The sequence below is a fragment of the Macadamia integrifolia genome, unplaced genomic scaffold (genome assembly GCF_013358625.1).
Source record: "Macadamia integrifolia cultivar HAES 741 unplaced genomic scaffold, SCU_Mint_v3 scaffold953, whole genome shotgun sequence".
Classification (NCBI taxonomy): domain Eukaryota; kingdom Viridiplantae; phylum Streptophyta; class Magnoliopsida; order Proteales; family Proteaceae; genus Macadamia; species Macadamia integrifolia.
The window spans coordinates 41967-59882 of record NW_024870596.1 but is presented as its reverse complement, the minus strand read 5'-3'; the positions used below and the strand labels follow the sequence as shown (position 1 = coordinate 59882).

Genomic DNA, 17916 nt, shown 5'->3' with positions numbered 1-17916 from the left:
TGTCTAGAAACAGCAGAAACAAACCGTTTCTGTGCTAAGAAACGATTTTTGGATTGCAGAAGGTGTTTGATTTTTCTGTTTTTCGAAACGTTTTCAATAGTGTAGTCGAGTTAAAGACATTAGTGAAGGCACGACATCATAAATATGCAACTCACGAGTGAAAGCATGACGTTGGAGTTGCAGGTATGCTTCATGGAGATGAGCTTCAAAAGGATGAAGGCAATCTGAAACTGTGAGCTTCGCACAACCAGGTTGAAATCGCCGCATCTAGATAGCGAGAAGTTTCAATAATAGGTTGGGGTTTGGGTGGGTCGAGTGTATCGGGTTTTTCACAATTTTTGTCCCTCCCACTTGTTTCTAAAAACAGAAAAACAAATCTAACTTATTTCTCCATTCCTGTTTCCAAACACAGAAATAGGCATAAATTTCTATTTCTGTTTCTAAAAACAAGTGAAACGAAATAGAAAAATCAAACGGTTTTTTGGGTGTTTTTCCATTTCTGAACACAAAAAAATGGAAAATCCGTTTCTAAAAACAAAATCAAATGGACCCTAAGTTTCAATAACAAACCTATTAATGGTTACCATGAACTTAAGCAAGTAAAACTAGGGTTGTCTTTATAAGCAACAAGCTACAAAAAACTATACTTTTCAGCCAGAACCTTCACGTACACCAGAAATCATAGATATTTACATGTCACAGCTATAGGGAGTCAGGCTACAAAAGTCACCAGATTCAACCAGGGATATCTCTCAATCAGAAAATAGTAATTAATCCACAACAAAATTAGAGCTACAAAAAAGTTGATCCACCAGACATTAAAACTTCTTTCTTCCTTCACTTCCAAAAGAAGGTGAGATCAGGTATAGGTTAAGTTGGACAATCACTTCATGCAACTTGAATTTAAACTGGACTGCAATCAGTCAACTTAATTTCCAGAAGGAAAGACCCATTTTAAATGGGTCCCCTTTATGAATTAAAGTGAAAATAATACGAGGAAATTTAGGTTGGTTTGGAACATGAAATAAGTGGCCAGGATTGAGCAGTTTGATCATATAAGCAGTTTGGTTTGGGCCTTGAAAATATAGCGAGACAACCATAGTTTTTATCTTCTCAGTTCACAATAGTAACCTGACTTTACTGTCACATAAAATAGCAGTGAAGTTTTCTCCAAAGTCCATACCATGTATAATGTGGATGCAAACGTCATATTTATGAAAATAATAACCAAAACTACCAACCCTCCTCAAGAAGTGTGGTAATTGTAAAGTGGAACTTCAAAGTAGAACAAAGTGATGGGTAAATGGCCCTTGGACCGCTTGGGCCCAGAAGTCGAAATTATCAGACAGCCCAATCCAATGGTCTGACCAAGAATATTTACCAAAGGACAAATGCACATTTTTGGGGACAGTCAGAATGGTCTGGCCACTCACTCTGTGAGTAAACAGGTATCGAGTCAAATTTACTTTCATTTTGCATTATTTCCCCTTATGTCTATTGACCTTTAAGCTACCGCCTACCAAACCTAGAGTATCCTTCAGAATATGTGACCGGCAGACATAAATTTCCACATTCAGCTCACTTCTTACTTTGAAAGAGTAAATTCATCTACAAGGAAGGCCATCATATCTTTTGCATTGACAGCAGAAATAAATCTGATGGTCTGAGGTTCATTACACTATGGACACAAGGGTTCTGCCCTTGGTACCAAAGCTAACTGATTTAGACTACCTAATCAATAAACCACCCTTTGTATTTGGAATATGTAAGAATGCTTCAGCTAAATGAATTGACTGCATTAGCGAACCTCTTAACTATGTTCAGGCTAGAAGGTAGTCCCATCATTGAGTTCACAGAGAAGACTTCAAAACAAATTATAGAATAATGAAACTGTGCCAAAATGTATCGATCTTGATATGATAGGATGTTACTAGCAGCTTGCCATTAAAATTCATACAATAATATAAAATAATATGATGATGCTTTGTTTCAAATGATCAGAATTAATTCAAGTAAATCCCAGGAAAGGTCACTGAAAGCATGACATAGGTGAAAATAGAATATTCCTGATTGCATAACTTTAGGTGATGGTGTTCAACTCGAGAAAATGCAAGGAAAGTATCATTTGGACAAAGCAAGGTGGGCAGAGTTGATGGAGATAGATACCTTTAACGGGGAGAAAGCAAATGTCACCAGAGCATTGGATGCAAAGTTGACAAGCACTGCAACACTCAAGCCTCTCCCTCTAACGCGTAGTGGGAAAATCTCAGAGATCATCAGCCAACCAATTGGTCCAAACGATAGCTGCAAGAACAGTGAAAAAAAAAAAAAGCTGCATTGGTAGGTGATACAAACTTCATTCCACACACTGCACTCAAGCACAACATACACGCACATGGAGGGGCATTAAAAAACAAAGAATGGACCAGTATCTAAAGGAACAGTAAATGATCTCAAGCTTGTGACTGAGCCCTCCAACCCAACCAGTAGTATGAAAAGCTCAGGTTTGAATTTCCAACCCTCCTAATAAACAGACCAGGTTCTGATTGAACACCTAGCCCTTGCACTATGTGCTAAAGCTCCACTGCACTTGAAAGCCAGCCACATTTTCCCAAGTTAGGTTGGATTTTTATCTTGATAGATAACGGGTGAGGTTTAGGGTAGGTGCTTTAGCATCACTCTTAGTGGTTAAACTGATGCATTGCCAAACCTACTCAGAAGCAAGCTCCTGATTTGATCAAAGTATTTCTTATCAAATAATATTATTGGACAGCAACAAACAACAAACACCAAAACCTAAGGGTAACTTAATGGGGTCGGCTACATGGAGATTTCAAGCAAGGACGAGCACGAGGATCTATGCAAAATGATTGATGGGTTATGACTCATTATAATAAGTGCCAGTTGTCAACCTGTCACACCACTATAAATGAGCCACAGGCTTATAACAACAAACTGTAATAAGGTACTGGTTGTCTACCTGACGTACCATATAGATCGGTCAAGCCAAAGCATCCTATATGCATTACGTCTAAAAGCAAAACAATCCATCACCTAACCTATTTTTATAAAAGGAGGAATGAGACAACAAATTATTGACAGCCCTGCTAAGCAAAAAAGTAACAAATCAAAAAACACAACTCTGCATTGAAAACTAGATATGCAGCACACAACTCAGCATTTAAAACTAGATAAGCAACCCACAACTCGGGCCAAAGGTATCTGTGAATAGTGGTTCAATACACCAGCATAAATCCCACCACCACAAGCAACCAATTGCAACTCACGTGTGTTATGTCCACTACCGACACAATCCACCACCAAATCTACTACAATAGCCTCGCCAAACACGAGAACCTTGACATTCAAAGCCCGCATCGACCTTTTATCCAATAAATGCATCCCTTCCGAAAGTCGAGGCTTGGTGCACGCATTAGCACTGCTGACTGTGAGTTACCAAAATCCACCAAAACTGAGATCATATGGCTCTATTTGGGCCTTTTTTACTGCTGCCGGCTATTGTCTCTCCTCCAGATCAGTATCTCTCACTCTTTGGGTTACTGCTATATTATTATATTGATTTCTGAACTTCCTTTGGTTTTCTGGGTTAATTTCTGCTCTACTGGCTGAACCAAATAATATTATAGGACTAAGCATTATTTTGGCAATCATCAAATAAGTCCCATAAGTTGGAGATCCTTTGAAGATTTCAAGCATGTGTAGGAGACTAATAGATAAACTGATGTAAGGAATATTGCACGTGTTCTTATTCCAGCTAATTGTCTTTACACTTATCAGTAGGATACCAGATTCTTGGTCATCTATTGATGGGGCAAACCAAGAGCTAAATCCAGTATAGGGTACAATACAAGGTGTAAATCTACATTTTCCATAAATCTTGAATGCAATTATTCTTTTATAGAATGGAATAGGTCCAGTAGAAGAATCTACACCTATGAGTATCTACTTTTAGGCCTGGCTGATGTGGCCCAAATTGCCACATCAGAAAAGTCCCATGACTAGCCATTGCATATGTTATGGATGTGTAACTGCAACCACTTCCTTGATGGAAGGAAGTGATTGAGTGCAGTTAGAGAAAAATCTATAAGGGGTCCCGGTTTCAGTTGTAGTAGAGTAATTCCATATAAACTCTATGACTGAGAGGCTCACAAAAACCAGAAACCTCTTGTGTACCCATATCACAGTAAGGTGATGAATCACATTAGTGCTACCAACAGGGAAGAACGAGAAGTGATCAGAGTTGGGCAGCAAGGTCAGGAGGAGGAATGCTTGGACGAAATGGAGGTGAGTCATTGATGTAGATAAGTCACTTGGGCTTATTTTATTGTAAATAAGCCTTGGGTTGTGTTATATATGTGTTGGGCCTTTGATCCCATGGGTTTTCTTTGAAATGGACCACTTTAATGGGCCTAAAATATGGGTAGAAGGTAGAAAAACGGGATTTAATTCATTAGTTTAGTTAGTTGCTATTTAATTCAATAAAGGCCCATTAGGCCATTGGTCGGTTGTAAAGTCCTATATGAACTATTAGTTAGTTAGTTCTACTCCATGTTGGAGTCATAAAGTCAAGTCCTAGTCCTATTTTGAATTCCTAATTGTAGTAGGAGTGTCTAGTCCTATTGGGAAACTAGCTCCTAATTGTAGTAGGAGTGTCTAGTCCTATTGGGAAACTAGCTCCTAAGTAGTTTGATTGCTATTCTGCCCTCTATAAATAGAGGAGCCTATATACTCATAATTGGAGATTTGAATGAATGAATTATTGAGTGATTACTCTTTAGTTAAAAAAACTGTTATTGAGAGGTGAGATGCCTAAACCTTTGAGGGGTATGATACCCAAAACCTAAGGGGTGAGATACCCATTCCTTTATTCTCTTTCACCCTTCTCAACCCTCCATCGATTCTTCTTTTTCTATTTTTATTTTCTGTTTATTGTTATTAGAAATTCAGACCTGTTAAAGCATACAAAATCAGAATCAGCCAGCCAAAGAGTTCTTGTTCTTGAAGCCAATCGACCCTCATTGCTACCCAAGTTTGAGATCTGATCTACAGATCCTTTGGAGGACTGGTTCTATACTCTAAGAAGATCAATCTATCCTCTCTTGAAGGTTATCTGAAGAAGACAAGTTGATGTTCCTGCAGAATTCTTCACATTCTCTCCCTTAGGTCTGAAAATCAAGAAAGTGCGTAACTCCATAACCAGCTGTCAGAAGCCCTTCATATTTGGGGGTTTTTGTGCCCTCCCTAGGGACTATCTACACCCAAAAGTACAGATCAATCGGACTCCCACAAACCTAGCCGCACCTTTCTCTCTCCAGCTCTATAGAAGGTCTTTCTCTCTCCTATCGGGTTGGGTTTTGGGCTGGTTTTGCTCCTATATGGGTATTGTATACTTGGGAGTTTATTTGATGGTATTATTTCTTTGTTTCTTACTCCTATTTGTATTGTTTGGAGTTATAAACTGCAGAGTTAGTTACTTGTAATCTACTCCTGCATTAGTCATCCTCCATTGTTTATTTTAATATTCTATTGCTTTTAATCCGACTATGGTTGTTGGTTTTCTGGTTAGAATCTCCTACATATGGTATCAGAGCAACCCACTCTAATATTCTGCCCACTTTGGAGATTGTTTTTCTGGCCTTTGGAATTGCCAGGAGACTATTTCTTTGCTTTGCTTTGCTTGATTATGTGCCTTATCCTAAATGTTGAGATTGTCTATTTAATATATTAGGTGTCCTCTCATTATATATTATTGTATATACTTATATTTTATATATATATATATATATAATATTTGTTATTATTATTTTATACTGGTGCATCAGGTAAGCAGCTGACATCTTAATATATTTGCATGAATCCTACTATTTTTTGAGTACTTTTATTTCATAGTGTCATACCCTATCGTCCTTTTACTAGGGCTACCCCCATAAGTGACGCATGCTTGGATGTGATAATAAATAGGCAAAGGGAAGTGCAAGTAAAGAAATTAGTCCTAAAGCATAGGATTGGATTAGCATCCTAGAACATTGGATCTTTAATGGGTAAGAGTCTGGAGTTGATAAATGTTATAAGAAGAAGGATTAATATGGCTTGTATTCAAGAGACTAGATGGAAGGGTAAGAAAGCTAAGGTGTTCGACGAATTTAAACTTTGTATTTGGGAGATCAGAGTAGTAGAAGTGAAGTGGGCATAGTAGTAGACAAGGACCTAAAGAATGATATAGTGGATGTTATAAGATTTTGAGCTAGGATTATATCCATTAAGCTAGTGTTGGAGAAAGAGGACATCAATATAATTAGTGCTTATGCACCCCGAGCAGGATTGGACAAAAGTAGTAAGTTACAATTCTAGGAAGACATGAATAGATTAGTGCAAGGTTTTGTTCAAGGTGAACGATTACCATAGGAGGTGACCTGAATGGACATGTTGGGAGTGATCGTAGAGGCTACGGAGGTATACATGGAGGCTACGAAGTTGGGAAGAGGAATGTGGATGGGACCTTAGTTTTAGACTTTGTACTAGCTTATTTATCCATTATGAACTCTTTTTTTTTTTTTTTTCAAAGAGAGAGGAGCATTTAGTCACCTAGAAAAGTGGGCATCATACAAGCCAAAAGATTTATTCCTAACTAGGAGGACTGACAAATAGTTTTCTAAGGATGTTATACTTGGGGAGAGCCTAACCACTCAACATAGATTGGTGATCCTGAATATATGCCTCAGTTTGCAGAAACATAAGATAGGGGGACCTATTTTCCTAAGATAAAGTGGTGGAGACTACAAGGAGTTTCCATGGATGCATTTACTGATAAAGTGGTCAAACAAGGAAAGTGGGACTTCGAGGGAGACACCAATATGGAACGAGACGATGACATGAATTAAGAAGGTTGTTAAAAATGTTCTAAGGGAAGCAAAGGGTACTCATCAGGCCCCTAGGGAGACTTGGTGGTGGAAAGATGAGGTCCAAGCAGCTATTAAGAATAATAAAGCTAGTTTTAAGACTTAGCAAAAAACTAAAGAGGTATAATGTTGCCAAAAAGGAAGCTAAGAAGGTTGTGGGGGTAGTAAGGGAGAAGAAATATGAACTTTTTAATAATATAAACACAAAGTAAGGGGAAAAGCTACTTATAAGATATCTAAAATGAGCGAAAGGAATAGTAGAGATTTCGACCATGTGAGATTAATTAAAAGTGATGACGGTAGAGTGCTAGTTAATGGGGAAATGGGAGAAATATTTTTACGGCCTACCAAATGGAGATATTTTGAGTAAGAGTGGCTTAGAAGTGCATACTCATCAAGACACAACATGCCATAGATATATACAAAAGGTTAAAGTAGTTGATGTTAAAGGATCCATAAGAAAGATTAAAGTAGGAAAAATACCAGGCCCTGATGAGGTCCCAATTGAAGTTTGGAAGAGTATAGGACTATGTAGAGTACCTTGGCGAACCAAACTTTTTAACAAGATTATAAGCACAAGGAAAATGTTAGATGATTGGAGGAGAAGCACAAAGGATCCAATCTATAATAACAAATGGGATATTTAGAACTGCAAAAATTATAGAGGCATAAAACTAATGAATCATGCACTGAGTTGCTCTTTTTATTTTATGTAAAATTTTTTTATCTTGTTTATATATACAACTAAACAATTTCATTTACTTTTGCTAAAGAATGTTTTATAAAAAGCAACTAAAAGGGCGAGGAGTAGTAAGGAGGAGTAATCTAATTCAAATCAAAAGAACTAAAAGAGCTAGGGGCAGGCCTAATGACCACAGGAGAAGTAGTGAGAAAACACGTACATAGTTTAAGTCTTGTCCCAAATATGACCTCGAAAAGAGCTGAGTTGAGGGCAAGGATCCATGTAGCTGGCCCCATTTAGGTGAGATTTTATTGATTTATTGTTGTTGTGCTCCTTTCTTTTTCCTATTACTATTCTCTTTTGTCTTTGCACGGATCCATGTGGCCGACCCATTTAGTTAGGATAAGGCTGAATTGTTGTTTATTGTTATATAAATGACCATACTAGTGTTGTTTGTATCTCTAACTTCTATTTTATAAGGATGAGACAATTGATCTCAACAAGAACTATATAGTAGAAGTAAAGAAAGAAAACGATAAGGTTATTAAGATTTAATATCAAATAGAGGCCGCAAATATTATGGAAGGAACACCGAATTTTTGGAGAAGACCTCGTCCATTTGCTTGTTTCCTTATATAGCAAGGTATTACACCTCAATATACCAGGCCTGTCTCTAGTCTACAGTGCCGTTGCTAAAAGAAGGAACTGGACTATCACCAAAATGATCAGAAATATGATCAGTAACTCTAGCCTTTCACTGACTTCATGGAGTGAAGCTCTAAATATTGCAGCCTATGTAGTGAAGTGTATCATCAAAAGTAGTTCCAAAGACTTCTTTTGAGCTTTAGAGAGGATGAAAACCTAGCTTAAGATATACATTCCTATAAGGTTGTCCAACCGAAGTGAGGGCTCACAATCCACTTGAGAGGAAGTTAAACCTAAGGACAATCAATGGATTTTTAATTGGCTATCCAAAAATGTCTAAGGGTTACAAGTCCTCACTCCCTTACCAATGTGGAATCTAAGAATGCCAAATTTCTGAAGGATGACAGCAACAATTAAAGTATGCAGTTATGGAACATATGGTTTGATGAACAACCCGTTGAAGTCCACACATGGACGTGAAGGATTCACTCCTTTCCCTGCTATTTATGAGGTGTCATCCTCACATGAAACATTATCTCATGGAAATCAAGTTGTTGCAGAACCTATTATTCAACCTAATGATACTGAGAGTAGCTAGGGGGTGCCTCCAATATGGGGTGCAATTGTGTAAATGGGTTTTCAAAACCAAACGAGATCCCAATGGTAATATAGAGAGCAAAAGGCCCGACTTGTGGCAAAAGGGTTTAATCAGAAAGAAGACATTAGTTATAAAGGAACCTTTTTTACCTGTATCAAAAAACTATTCTTATAGAATTTTCATGGCTCTTGCAGCTCATTTTGATCTCAAGGGACATATAACGGATGTCAAAACAATATTTTTAAATGGTGACCTTATGGAGGAAGTGTAAATGTAACAACTAAAAGGTTTGTCAATGAACAAAGGAGATCATTTGGTTTGTAAGCTTAAGAGATCCATATATAAATTGAAACAGGCTTCTAGCAATGGTACTTAATGTTTGCCACCACAATTACTGCCTTCGATTTTGTAGAGAATCGTGATGATCAATGTATCTACATAAGGATCAATAGAAGTCATTTCATCATTTTGGTCTTATGTGAATGATATTCCCTTGGTTAGCAATGATCTAAGGTTGTTGCACGAGATGAAATAGTTCCTAACAAGTAATTTTGATATAAAGGATATGGGTGAAACCTTCTATGTTTTAAGAATAGAAATTCACCATAACAAGTCTAACAAGACCTTAGGGTTTGTCCCAAAGAGGATATATTGAAAAGATAATTGAATGTCTGAAGATGAAGCACTATTTATAGAGTGTGGCACCAACTGTTAAGAGTGATATGTTTAGTCTAGAATAATGTTCAATGACCATCAGAGAGGAGCAAAAAATGCAAAGTATCCCATATGTGTCTGCAGTATGCATTTGATGTATACACAAGTTTGTAAAAGGACTAAAATCACCTTCGCAGTGGGAGTTTTAGGGAGATCTAGAAGAATCCTGGTATGCCACAGTGGAAGGCAACAAAGAAAGTATTGCAATATCTCCAGGGCACTAAGGATCACATGTGCACATACAAACATGTTGGTGATTTGGAGCTGATATGCTGGATGAGGTCATACAAGAAAATCCACTTTAGGGTACATTTTTCTGCTTGTTGGAGGAGCAACATCTTGGAAAAGTGTGTAGCAACCAAAGACTACATGCTCTACTATGGAAGAAAAGGAAGTGGTGTGCTATGAGGCAATCTTTCAGGTGTCGTAGTTATGGTATTTTGTTATTGATCTCCAGGTTGTTTCGTCTATAGAGAGGCCAATATGAATCTTTAGTAACAACACCGTGGCAATCATAGTTGTCAAGGTGACAAGGCGAACCAAGGCAGTGGACGAGTGGCTAAGCACTTTGGCGACGCCTAAGGTTATTTTCTGTTTGTCCTGTTGTGTACACTTAGTTGTGCTTTTTCCATTTCATCCATTTGAGTGAGCAATGTATTAGAACTAGGTCTTACTACAGATCCAAGTTGACATCAGGAGCAGTGAAGCATATAAATTAGCAAAGTGAGTATATAAATCAATAAAAAACTGCCTCTTGATAAGAAAGCAAAATTAATCCAAAGGAATCCTTATCAAGAGATGGTTAAGCCAAAACTAGCTAGGAGAGTCACTTAAGGCACATTCAAATCCAGATCTACCTCATCTGAAGGAAGATTGATGTAAGGGATAAACAAAAAAGAAAAGATAAGTGTTGGATACCTGATAACATCCAACATACAACAGTAGTCCAACTACAGCCACAGCTGGTGCATCATCTAAGAAAAGGTAGTAGGAAGCCAATAGGAACAACGAGATCACCTGTCACAAGAAAGAAAAAATTTAGTAAAAAGGAAATAACCATAAAAGAAATTATAATAAGCTAACAATCTTTAGATCACTATTCTCAATATAACTAGATGTATTATGTTTTTTCAACCTTTATTTTGTTTATAGACTTGGTGAACCAATGGGTCTGAAGGATATTGCAGATATTAGTTACAGAAAGTTAATGGCAGTATCTTAAGACAACCAAGTTTCCAGTTGCAGTCGGTTACCAAAGTCAGTACTAAACCTGTATCATTGGTTAGTTCTGAATAAGTTTGACATGGTTTATATAGGAGGACCCATATCATATATGCTGTTAATTGATGCTACAGAGATAAGGATGCATTAGGGAAATCCAACCCGCCAGAGGGACTTACAATACCACTGACGCCTACAAGTAGCAAAGGTCGTCTGCCAATTCTATCAACTCCAAGAACGGCTACCCCAGTCGTAATCAACTACAATGGGGAAAACAAGTGTCAGGTATTTGTTCTTAAAACATCCAATATATCAATCATTATCTTAGGGAAAAAAATATATATCACTGTGCAACAGGAAATCATGGCTGTAAGAGGGGAGACTCAGGATCATACCAGTATAGGTAACATAAAATTAAACAATCTCTTGAAGACTTTTTTTAGGGGTGGTGGGAGTGTCCCACATAATTTCTAAGATGAAACAAAACAAATGAATTCATTCAGCAGCTTCAACATTGGTCAATACATGAGGCACTCATTGTCATAAGACCATTAATGCACAAAATCTTTCTCAGCCCATAGGAGTATCAACTGGTTTAAAAGCAAGCAAACAAGTCTCAAAGAAAAGGTCTAACACATATTTTCTATGTGACAAACAAATCCCTTTCTTTGAAGCACTTCAATACCAAGAAAATCATAATTGTCATAGTGCCAAGACGAACCAAGGCATTGGAGGGCTTCCTAAGCGCTTGGGCAACAAGTCGCCCACCGAAAAAGGCGCCTAAGAAAACCAAGTGTTATTTTTTATTTTCCCTCTTTTCTAACATTATTTAGTATGTTACACATACCTAGTATCATAAGTAAATCAACATTAAGTCACATTGTCATAAAAAAAATCAATATCTAGAGAAATGCTTGTCCTATAATAAGTTTGACTAGTCAAATGATTTTATTTTTACATTAGACTTTTTGTATTAGGTATAACACAAATAGATTACTAAAATCGGAGCTGTAATGACAATATTATGTTCCGGTCAAACTAATTTTAAAGTGCGCAAATGCTGTTAAAATCGCTTGAATGAAAAAATAATTTTATGGACATCAAAACAAAAGATCATGTTACTAGACTTTTGGTTTTAGCAATGTTTTACCATGGTAAGATTTATAAAATTTTCATAATTGAGAAAAAGCCTAGCATTTGAAAGTTGAAATTCGCCCCTATATCAAAAAATCCAGCTTTGTTCTTAGACTAGGGGGGCTGACTTTTTATCCTTGTGGAATTTGATTTTTAAACTATTTTTATTGGATTCAAATAGAGGGTATTTGCTTATTTATGAATAATATTTTACTTAAATGATATTTGGCATAAATAACTACCATAACATAAAACAACATGCAATGTAATAAGGCGACATTTGCCTAGGCCCCAAGCAAACCGCCTGGACACTAAGGTGGAGTTGGGTCCCGGTTGACACTGAGAGGGGGGTGAATCAGCGTGAAAAATCCTTTTTCATTTTGATTGTACCCTTGATGTGGCAATCATTGTTTACACTTTGATAGATATATGCACAGTCTACTGATGCTACCCATAGCTGCTATGTGTACTACTGACAATTCTTACTGTTGCACAAAGCCTGCTCAGAGATGTCTCACAAACCCAATACGACAATCACTATCTCATACATACAATCATATGAACATCCACACTGCACCACAAAGCAAGGTTCACGGTATCGGGTTTTGACCAGGTTTTGACCTCTGGGGAGACCGAAATTTTGGTGGAAACTTGGGAAATTTCGAGGATACCAGGGATTTTTTCCTGGTATGATGGAAACATAGGTTTTAACCCCCAAACAGTTTTTTTTTTTGTCTGATCTTTTGTGTACAACCTATTTTAAACATTTCTAACACATTCACATCATTAGTTAAAAAAAAAAACACATAAAGTCTTACTTGTGTGGTGAAACAAAGGTTCGATAATCATTACACTGACTTGTTGGCTCAAATTCTGAAACTTTACTACATAATGACTATATATAGTCTACAATCTACATCAAAACATAAAACATAATCCAAATGATCCAAAATAGATAAAAATATTACATCATCAACAGTTATCTATCAACACTGAATAGTAGAGACTCAATTACTCAACATTCGAAAGTGGTGACTCAATTCCAAGTAGAGTGTCTAGGCGGCTCCATCCTAGTGACTCACTACCCTTAAGGCACGTAAGTTATCTTTTCTAACATTATTTAGTAAGCTATATATACCTTATATCATAAAAAATCAACATTAAGCCACATCAAGTCATTAAAATCAACATTTAGCCACATCAAATAAAAAAAATAAACATTAAGTCACATTAAGTTATAAAGAATCAAAATTTAGAGAAATGCTCTTGTTCTATAATAAGTTTGACTGGTCAAATGATTTTTATTTTTACACGAGACTTTTGTATTAGGTATAACATAAAACCAGTTTTCCAACAAGTCTAAGATTACTTAAATCTGAGTTGTAATGACATAGTTATGCTCCAGTCATACTTATTTTAAAGTGTCCGAATGCTGTTAAAATCGCCTGAATACAAAGTGAGGAAAAAAAAAAAACTCCTTATCTATTTCCCTCTTCTTCTCTTCTCTTTCCTTTTCTTTTTCTTTCTCTTGGCAACCACCAATGGAGCTTGTTGCCTTGGCTTCCAGCAGCTTCCTAAGCCTTTAATGGAGGCTATGAACTCAAATGCAAGAGGATGAAAGTCTTCCCTTCAAACCCTAACCCTTCCACAAGCTTCAACTAGTTTGTTCGGCCACCTCTACAACTCCTCTGCCTGTTCTCTCCCCACTGGTGTGTAGAGCTCCGAATGGTGAAGAATCTCCAACTTGAATCACCCAAATCAGAGTTGGGATGAGGGAGATATGGTCTTTTGAAGTTTGGTCACTGAAAACACTCCATACGGAATCTTTTGGTCTTATAATACTACACCTGTGAAGCAATGTAATTTGTATTTAAGGAAAACCATCAGATTTGAATCTCTTCAAATAATGCTTAAATCCAAGCCATTAAATACGTCAAGAGCTTCAGCGTGAAACAAGGAATCTTCGCGCATTTCAGCCTTTGGGTGTGCTCCATCCATCAAATGGATAGCATTTTACATTGAAAAGTGGTTTTACACTTTTCTATTCTTCATTGGAAATAGGAGATCTGTAATCTCGACCGTGGAACTTCAATGAAGGAACGGCCCAGATGTCATGTGTTGAAATTAGCATAACCCATTAAATGCTTGTATGGCTCTTTTTGAAATGATCAAATGTGGTATTGTCTACCAAGTCCTCTCCAATTATTTAATAATCACATCTACATAGGCATCTAAGGCACCAACATATCCATCCCTTTTGAAATTTGAATTCCTTCATTTAATACTTGCACAAATAAAGAGAATGGATCTGATACAATGTAGCATTATGCACTAAGGTTGCTCCCCTTATCCAATTAATTAATCCAAAATGGAATTTTTTAGCAATGAGATCCAAACATTTTAAATTGCTCATAACTCTCTCTGATTTTATAAGTTATCTAATTAATCCATCAAATTTACTTAATGGAGGACACTTGGCGGGCTGCTACAACCTTAGCGATTCTAAGGTTCAAGAGCAAAAGAAATCCATGGCACTTCCATGCTAACCCTCATGTGCACGGCCTTGGTCCTTACAGCCACTCACATGCATGCATACCTGAGCCCCGGCCTTGTGCCTTACAGCCTTGCGAAGCCCCCTACTGCTGGCTGGGTTGGTGCCATGAGGCCCCTTTGCTGCCCATGTGACCATGCACGTGGTGCTTCTCATATGTGGCCAGTCAAGCTGGCTGCCACCTTACTGCCACTATGCCTAGATGAACAATGCCACATCACAAACATAAAAGATACACTTGGTCTACTACCACCTCGCTAGATGGGACCCACAACTCCTTAAAACGCTCGTGACACCATATTTAGGCATTTCATCGAACACTTGTGCCATAGTGGAGTCATTGCATAAAGCTGATCATAACTTCTTCATTCGACTTCAAATTGAAAGAAAAACGTAATGACCAGGACTTGACGCTCTACAACTTTTCAAAAAGCTTGATTGTTAGAATCAGCCATGTAAAAAGACTATATTGCCCATGAACCGTTCGGATGCTATAACTTCCTCATACAGAATCGAGACGAGATGAAACCAAGTGCGTTGGAAATATTGGATTTTTTTCACAAGGTTACATGCAGGACTCGCCTTCCGGAAAAATCGTCTTCAATGCCGAAACTACTCCCGACTATCAAATAAGCCATTTTTCCTACAGATGCTGTAACTTCATACGGTATCAAAACTGGACGAAATCAGATCCATTGAAGAGAATAAATTACACTGAAACTTTCTTATGAAGGAACCATCTTCCAAAAAAATTATTTCCACTGCCGAAAATGCCTCTGAGCATAAATAGGCCAAATTTTCCTGCTTTGACCCAGAATCCCACACCACCTATTATGGATGACTCAATCCACTTCATACGCATCATGTAACACTGCCATCTCATCAGAGAGACTGACTGCTGCCATGTCACCACTTTTGGTCACGTCATCGGCTCATCCCTGCCATGTGGCCGAGATTGCCATTTATGATAGTCTCAACTGATACCATCTTTAATACTTTGGCATTTCTGATACTTTTTTAGTCAATAATCTACTATTTCTAATACTCTGTGATCCCTGATACTCTCAACTGATACCATTTCTGATACTTTGAGCCACTCTGCCCCATCACACTACCAGTTGTAGTGCTCTGTTGACTCAAACTGTACTGTGTTGACAACAATGACAACACCACGTACATTGTGTATACAGCAGGTGGCGCCTTGACAACTATAAAGAATATACTTCGGTGTGCCCAAGTTTTTCATCTAAAAATGCAGTTGTAGATAAGTTTTCACCTCTATACGACCAAATGCATCACCCCCATATATGATTATTATCATTACTAGGGTTAGAAGGGTACTTTAGGAAGAGGTTTATTATCTTTTTGTCTTGTATTGTATTTTCTCCTTTTTTACCTCCCTAGGGAGGTAGGTGTATGTAATTCATTATATCTCATTAGTGAAGTAGTATAGGTGTGGTAGAGATCAATCTCTCTAACACACAACATTTTACAATTGTCTTCCTCTCTTCTCTTCTTTTCTCTTCTTCTCTTCTTCTCTTCTTCTCTTTCCATCTTTATATTTTAACTTGGTATCAGAGCCCACGGTTGTCTTTTGAGAGTTGTGCTACAAGCTCTCCGTTTCTTTTTCCTCTCTTTGGAACCCTAAGTTACAAAAGGATTCCAAGGAAGGGACTATTATATGAAAGGTTTGAAGAAATCATGAGATAGCATGGATGAAGACCATGGAGACACCAAGAGAAGATCTCATTTGAAAAAATAGACACTTGGATCTCAAACGAAGCAAATCTAGCACTATACAAATTACTACCAGCCTTTTTGGTGGAGCTTAAACCAAGCAAATCCAGCCCTGTACAAACTACAACCAGTCCTTTTAGTGGATCTCATTCAGCTATAGTTGGAGCTAGGATAGGGCTCCCTTGAATCGCCTTAGGGTATCTACCAACCTCCTCATGGTCTCGTCTTGTGAAAATAAAGAATTGTTAGTCTACAATTCATTTTTCTCTTGGATTACATGGTGCCACCAGCCCTGCTTTTTCCCTTTCATTTTTTGAAATGGTATATGTGATGCTTCCGGCTGCCTTGTGTTGGTTAGGTATGTTGTTTAAGCCTCATGTGTGATTTGAGATGATGCTATTCTTAGAAGAATGTGATTTTGTTGGATCTTGAGTTGTATGCATTTTTTTGCTTGCTAGAATTGTTTCTGATTGTTGGGAAGGAATATTGGGTAGAATGTATACTCCCTAGTTGGCTTTGGGTGTCATCCTTACATTCTGAGTGCAACTACAGAAGCTCTAGCTAGTGTTTCTAGTGTTCATCCTACTCAGATAGCCTTTAAGAACCCACCTAGATTTCTATTGAGAAGTTGGACAACACTAACTACTTGGACTGGGCACATTCTGTGAAACTTTCCCTACAGAAGAGGGGAAAGCTAGGGTATATAAGGATTCAAGTATCGGTATCGGTATCGGTCGCCGTATCGGTCGGCCAAAATTAAGATACGTATCGGAGGATATCGTATCGTATCAAAGATACGCTAAAGATACACACAAATGGATAGGAAACGTTTTTTTATACACTTTTGCATAAAGAATTTGTTAAAAATAGCTATTGATAACATGTATTATGCATAAACACTAAATTGAGGGTATTGCACTAAGCATTCAAGGTTTGTCGTTGTCCCATAAATGTAAAATCCTTGTTCCCAACCTTGATTTCCACTTTAGTTAGAGAGAAATATGGCTGGCAGCAACTTTGGAACAAAAACCCCTCAAAAAATAGTGTTTTTCTGAAAAATTACTCATCTTGACGATTATATAACCGTAGCGCACTGTATCGGTACATACCGATACTCACCGATACCTACCAATCGATACATACCGATATGTACCGATACTCACCGATACATACCGATACTCACCGATACGTACCAGTACATACCAAAACGTACATTTCACCTCAATTTTATATTTTCCATAGAGTCGTATAGGTGCATGTCGTAGCATATTGTATCGATGTGTATTGGTGGTGCATTGATGCATATCGGTATGTATCATAGGATATATATTGATACGAAAGGATTTTAAAAATTCCATGTATCGTATCGGTCAGCTAAATTTAAGATACGTATCGGAGGGTATCGTATCGAAGATACTTTAAACCATCGGTATATTATAGGCACCATTCGAGCTCCGAATCCTAATGAACCAACATATCCAAAATTACGGTGGTCATTTCGTGCCCCATCCCCCTCCCGGGCAGAAAACTTTGTCCCTGATCTTTATTTTGATTGGCCAAATTACTGTTTTACCCCTATCCTATTACTACTAGGATTCTCCCATATCTTCTTATCCAACCATTGGATCAATTTCTAATTTTCAGCAACTATTCTCCAACATGTTTAGTAAACTCGATTTGAGTTTTAGCCCCATCCATCCATTTGATTTAGTTT

General features: G+C 37.5%; 1 protein-coding gene across 2 annotated transcripts in view; it reads right to left on the bottom strand.

The window, feature by feature from the left end:
• LOC122070609 (D-xylose-proton symporter-like 2) overlaps nucleotides 1–17916 on the bottom strand; it is a 28582-nt gene that overhangs the window by 502 nt on the left and 10164 nt on the right. For both annotated transcript variants that reach the window (XM_042634804.1, XM_042634803.1), the window contains 3 exons: nucleotides 10960–11040; nucleotides 10478–10576; nucleotides 2167–2304 (listed from right to left, as the gene is read on the bottom strand). In XM_042634804.1, coding sequence (XP_042490738.1) covers nucleotides 2167–2304; nucleotides 10478–10576; nucleotides 10960–11040 — 318 coding nt within the window. The remainder of the gene's footprint in view (nucleotides 1–2166; nucleotides 2305–10477; nucleotides 10577–10959; nucleotides 11041–17916) is intronic.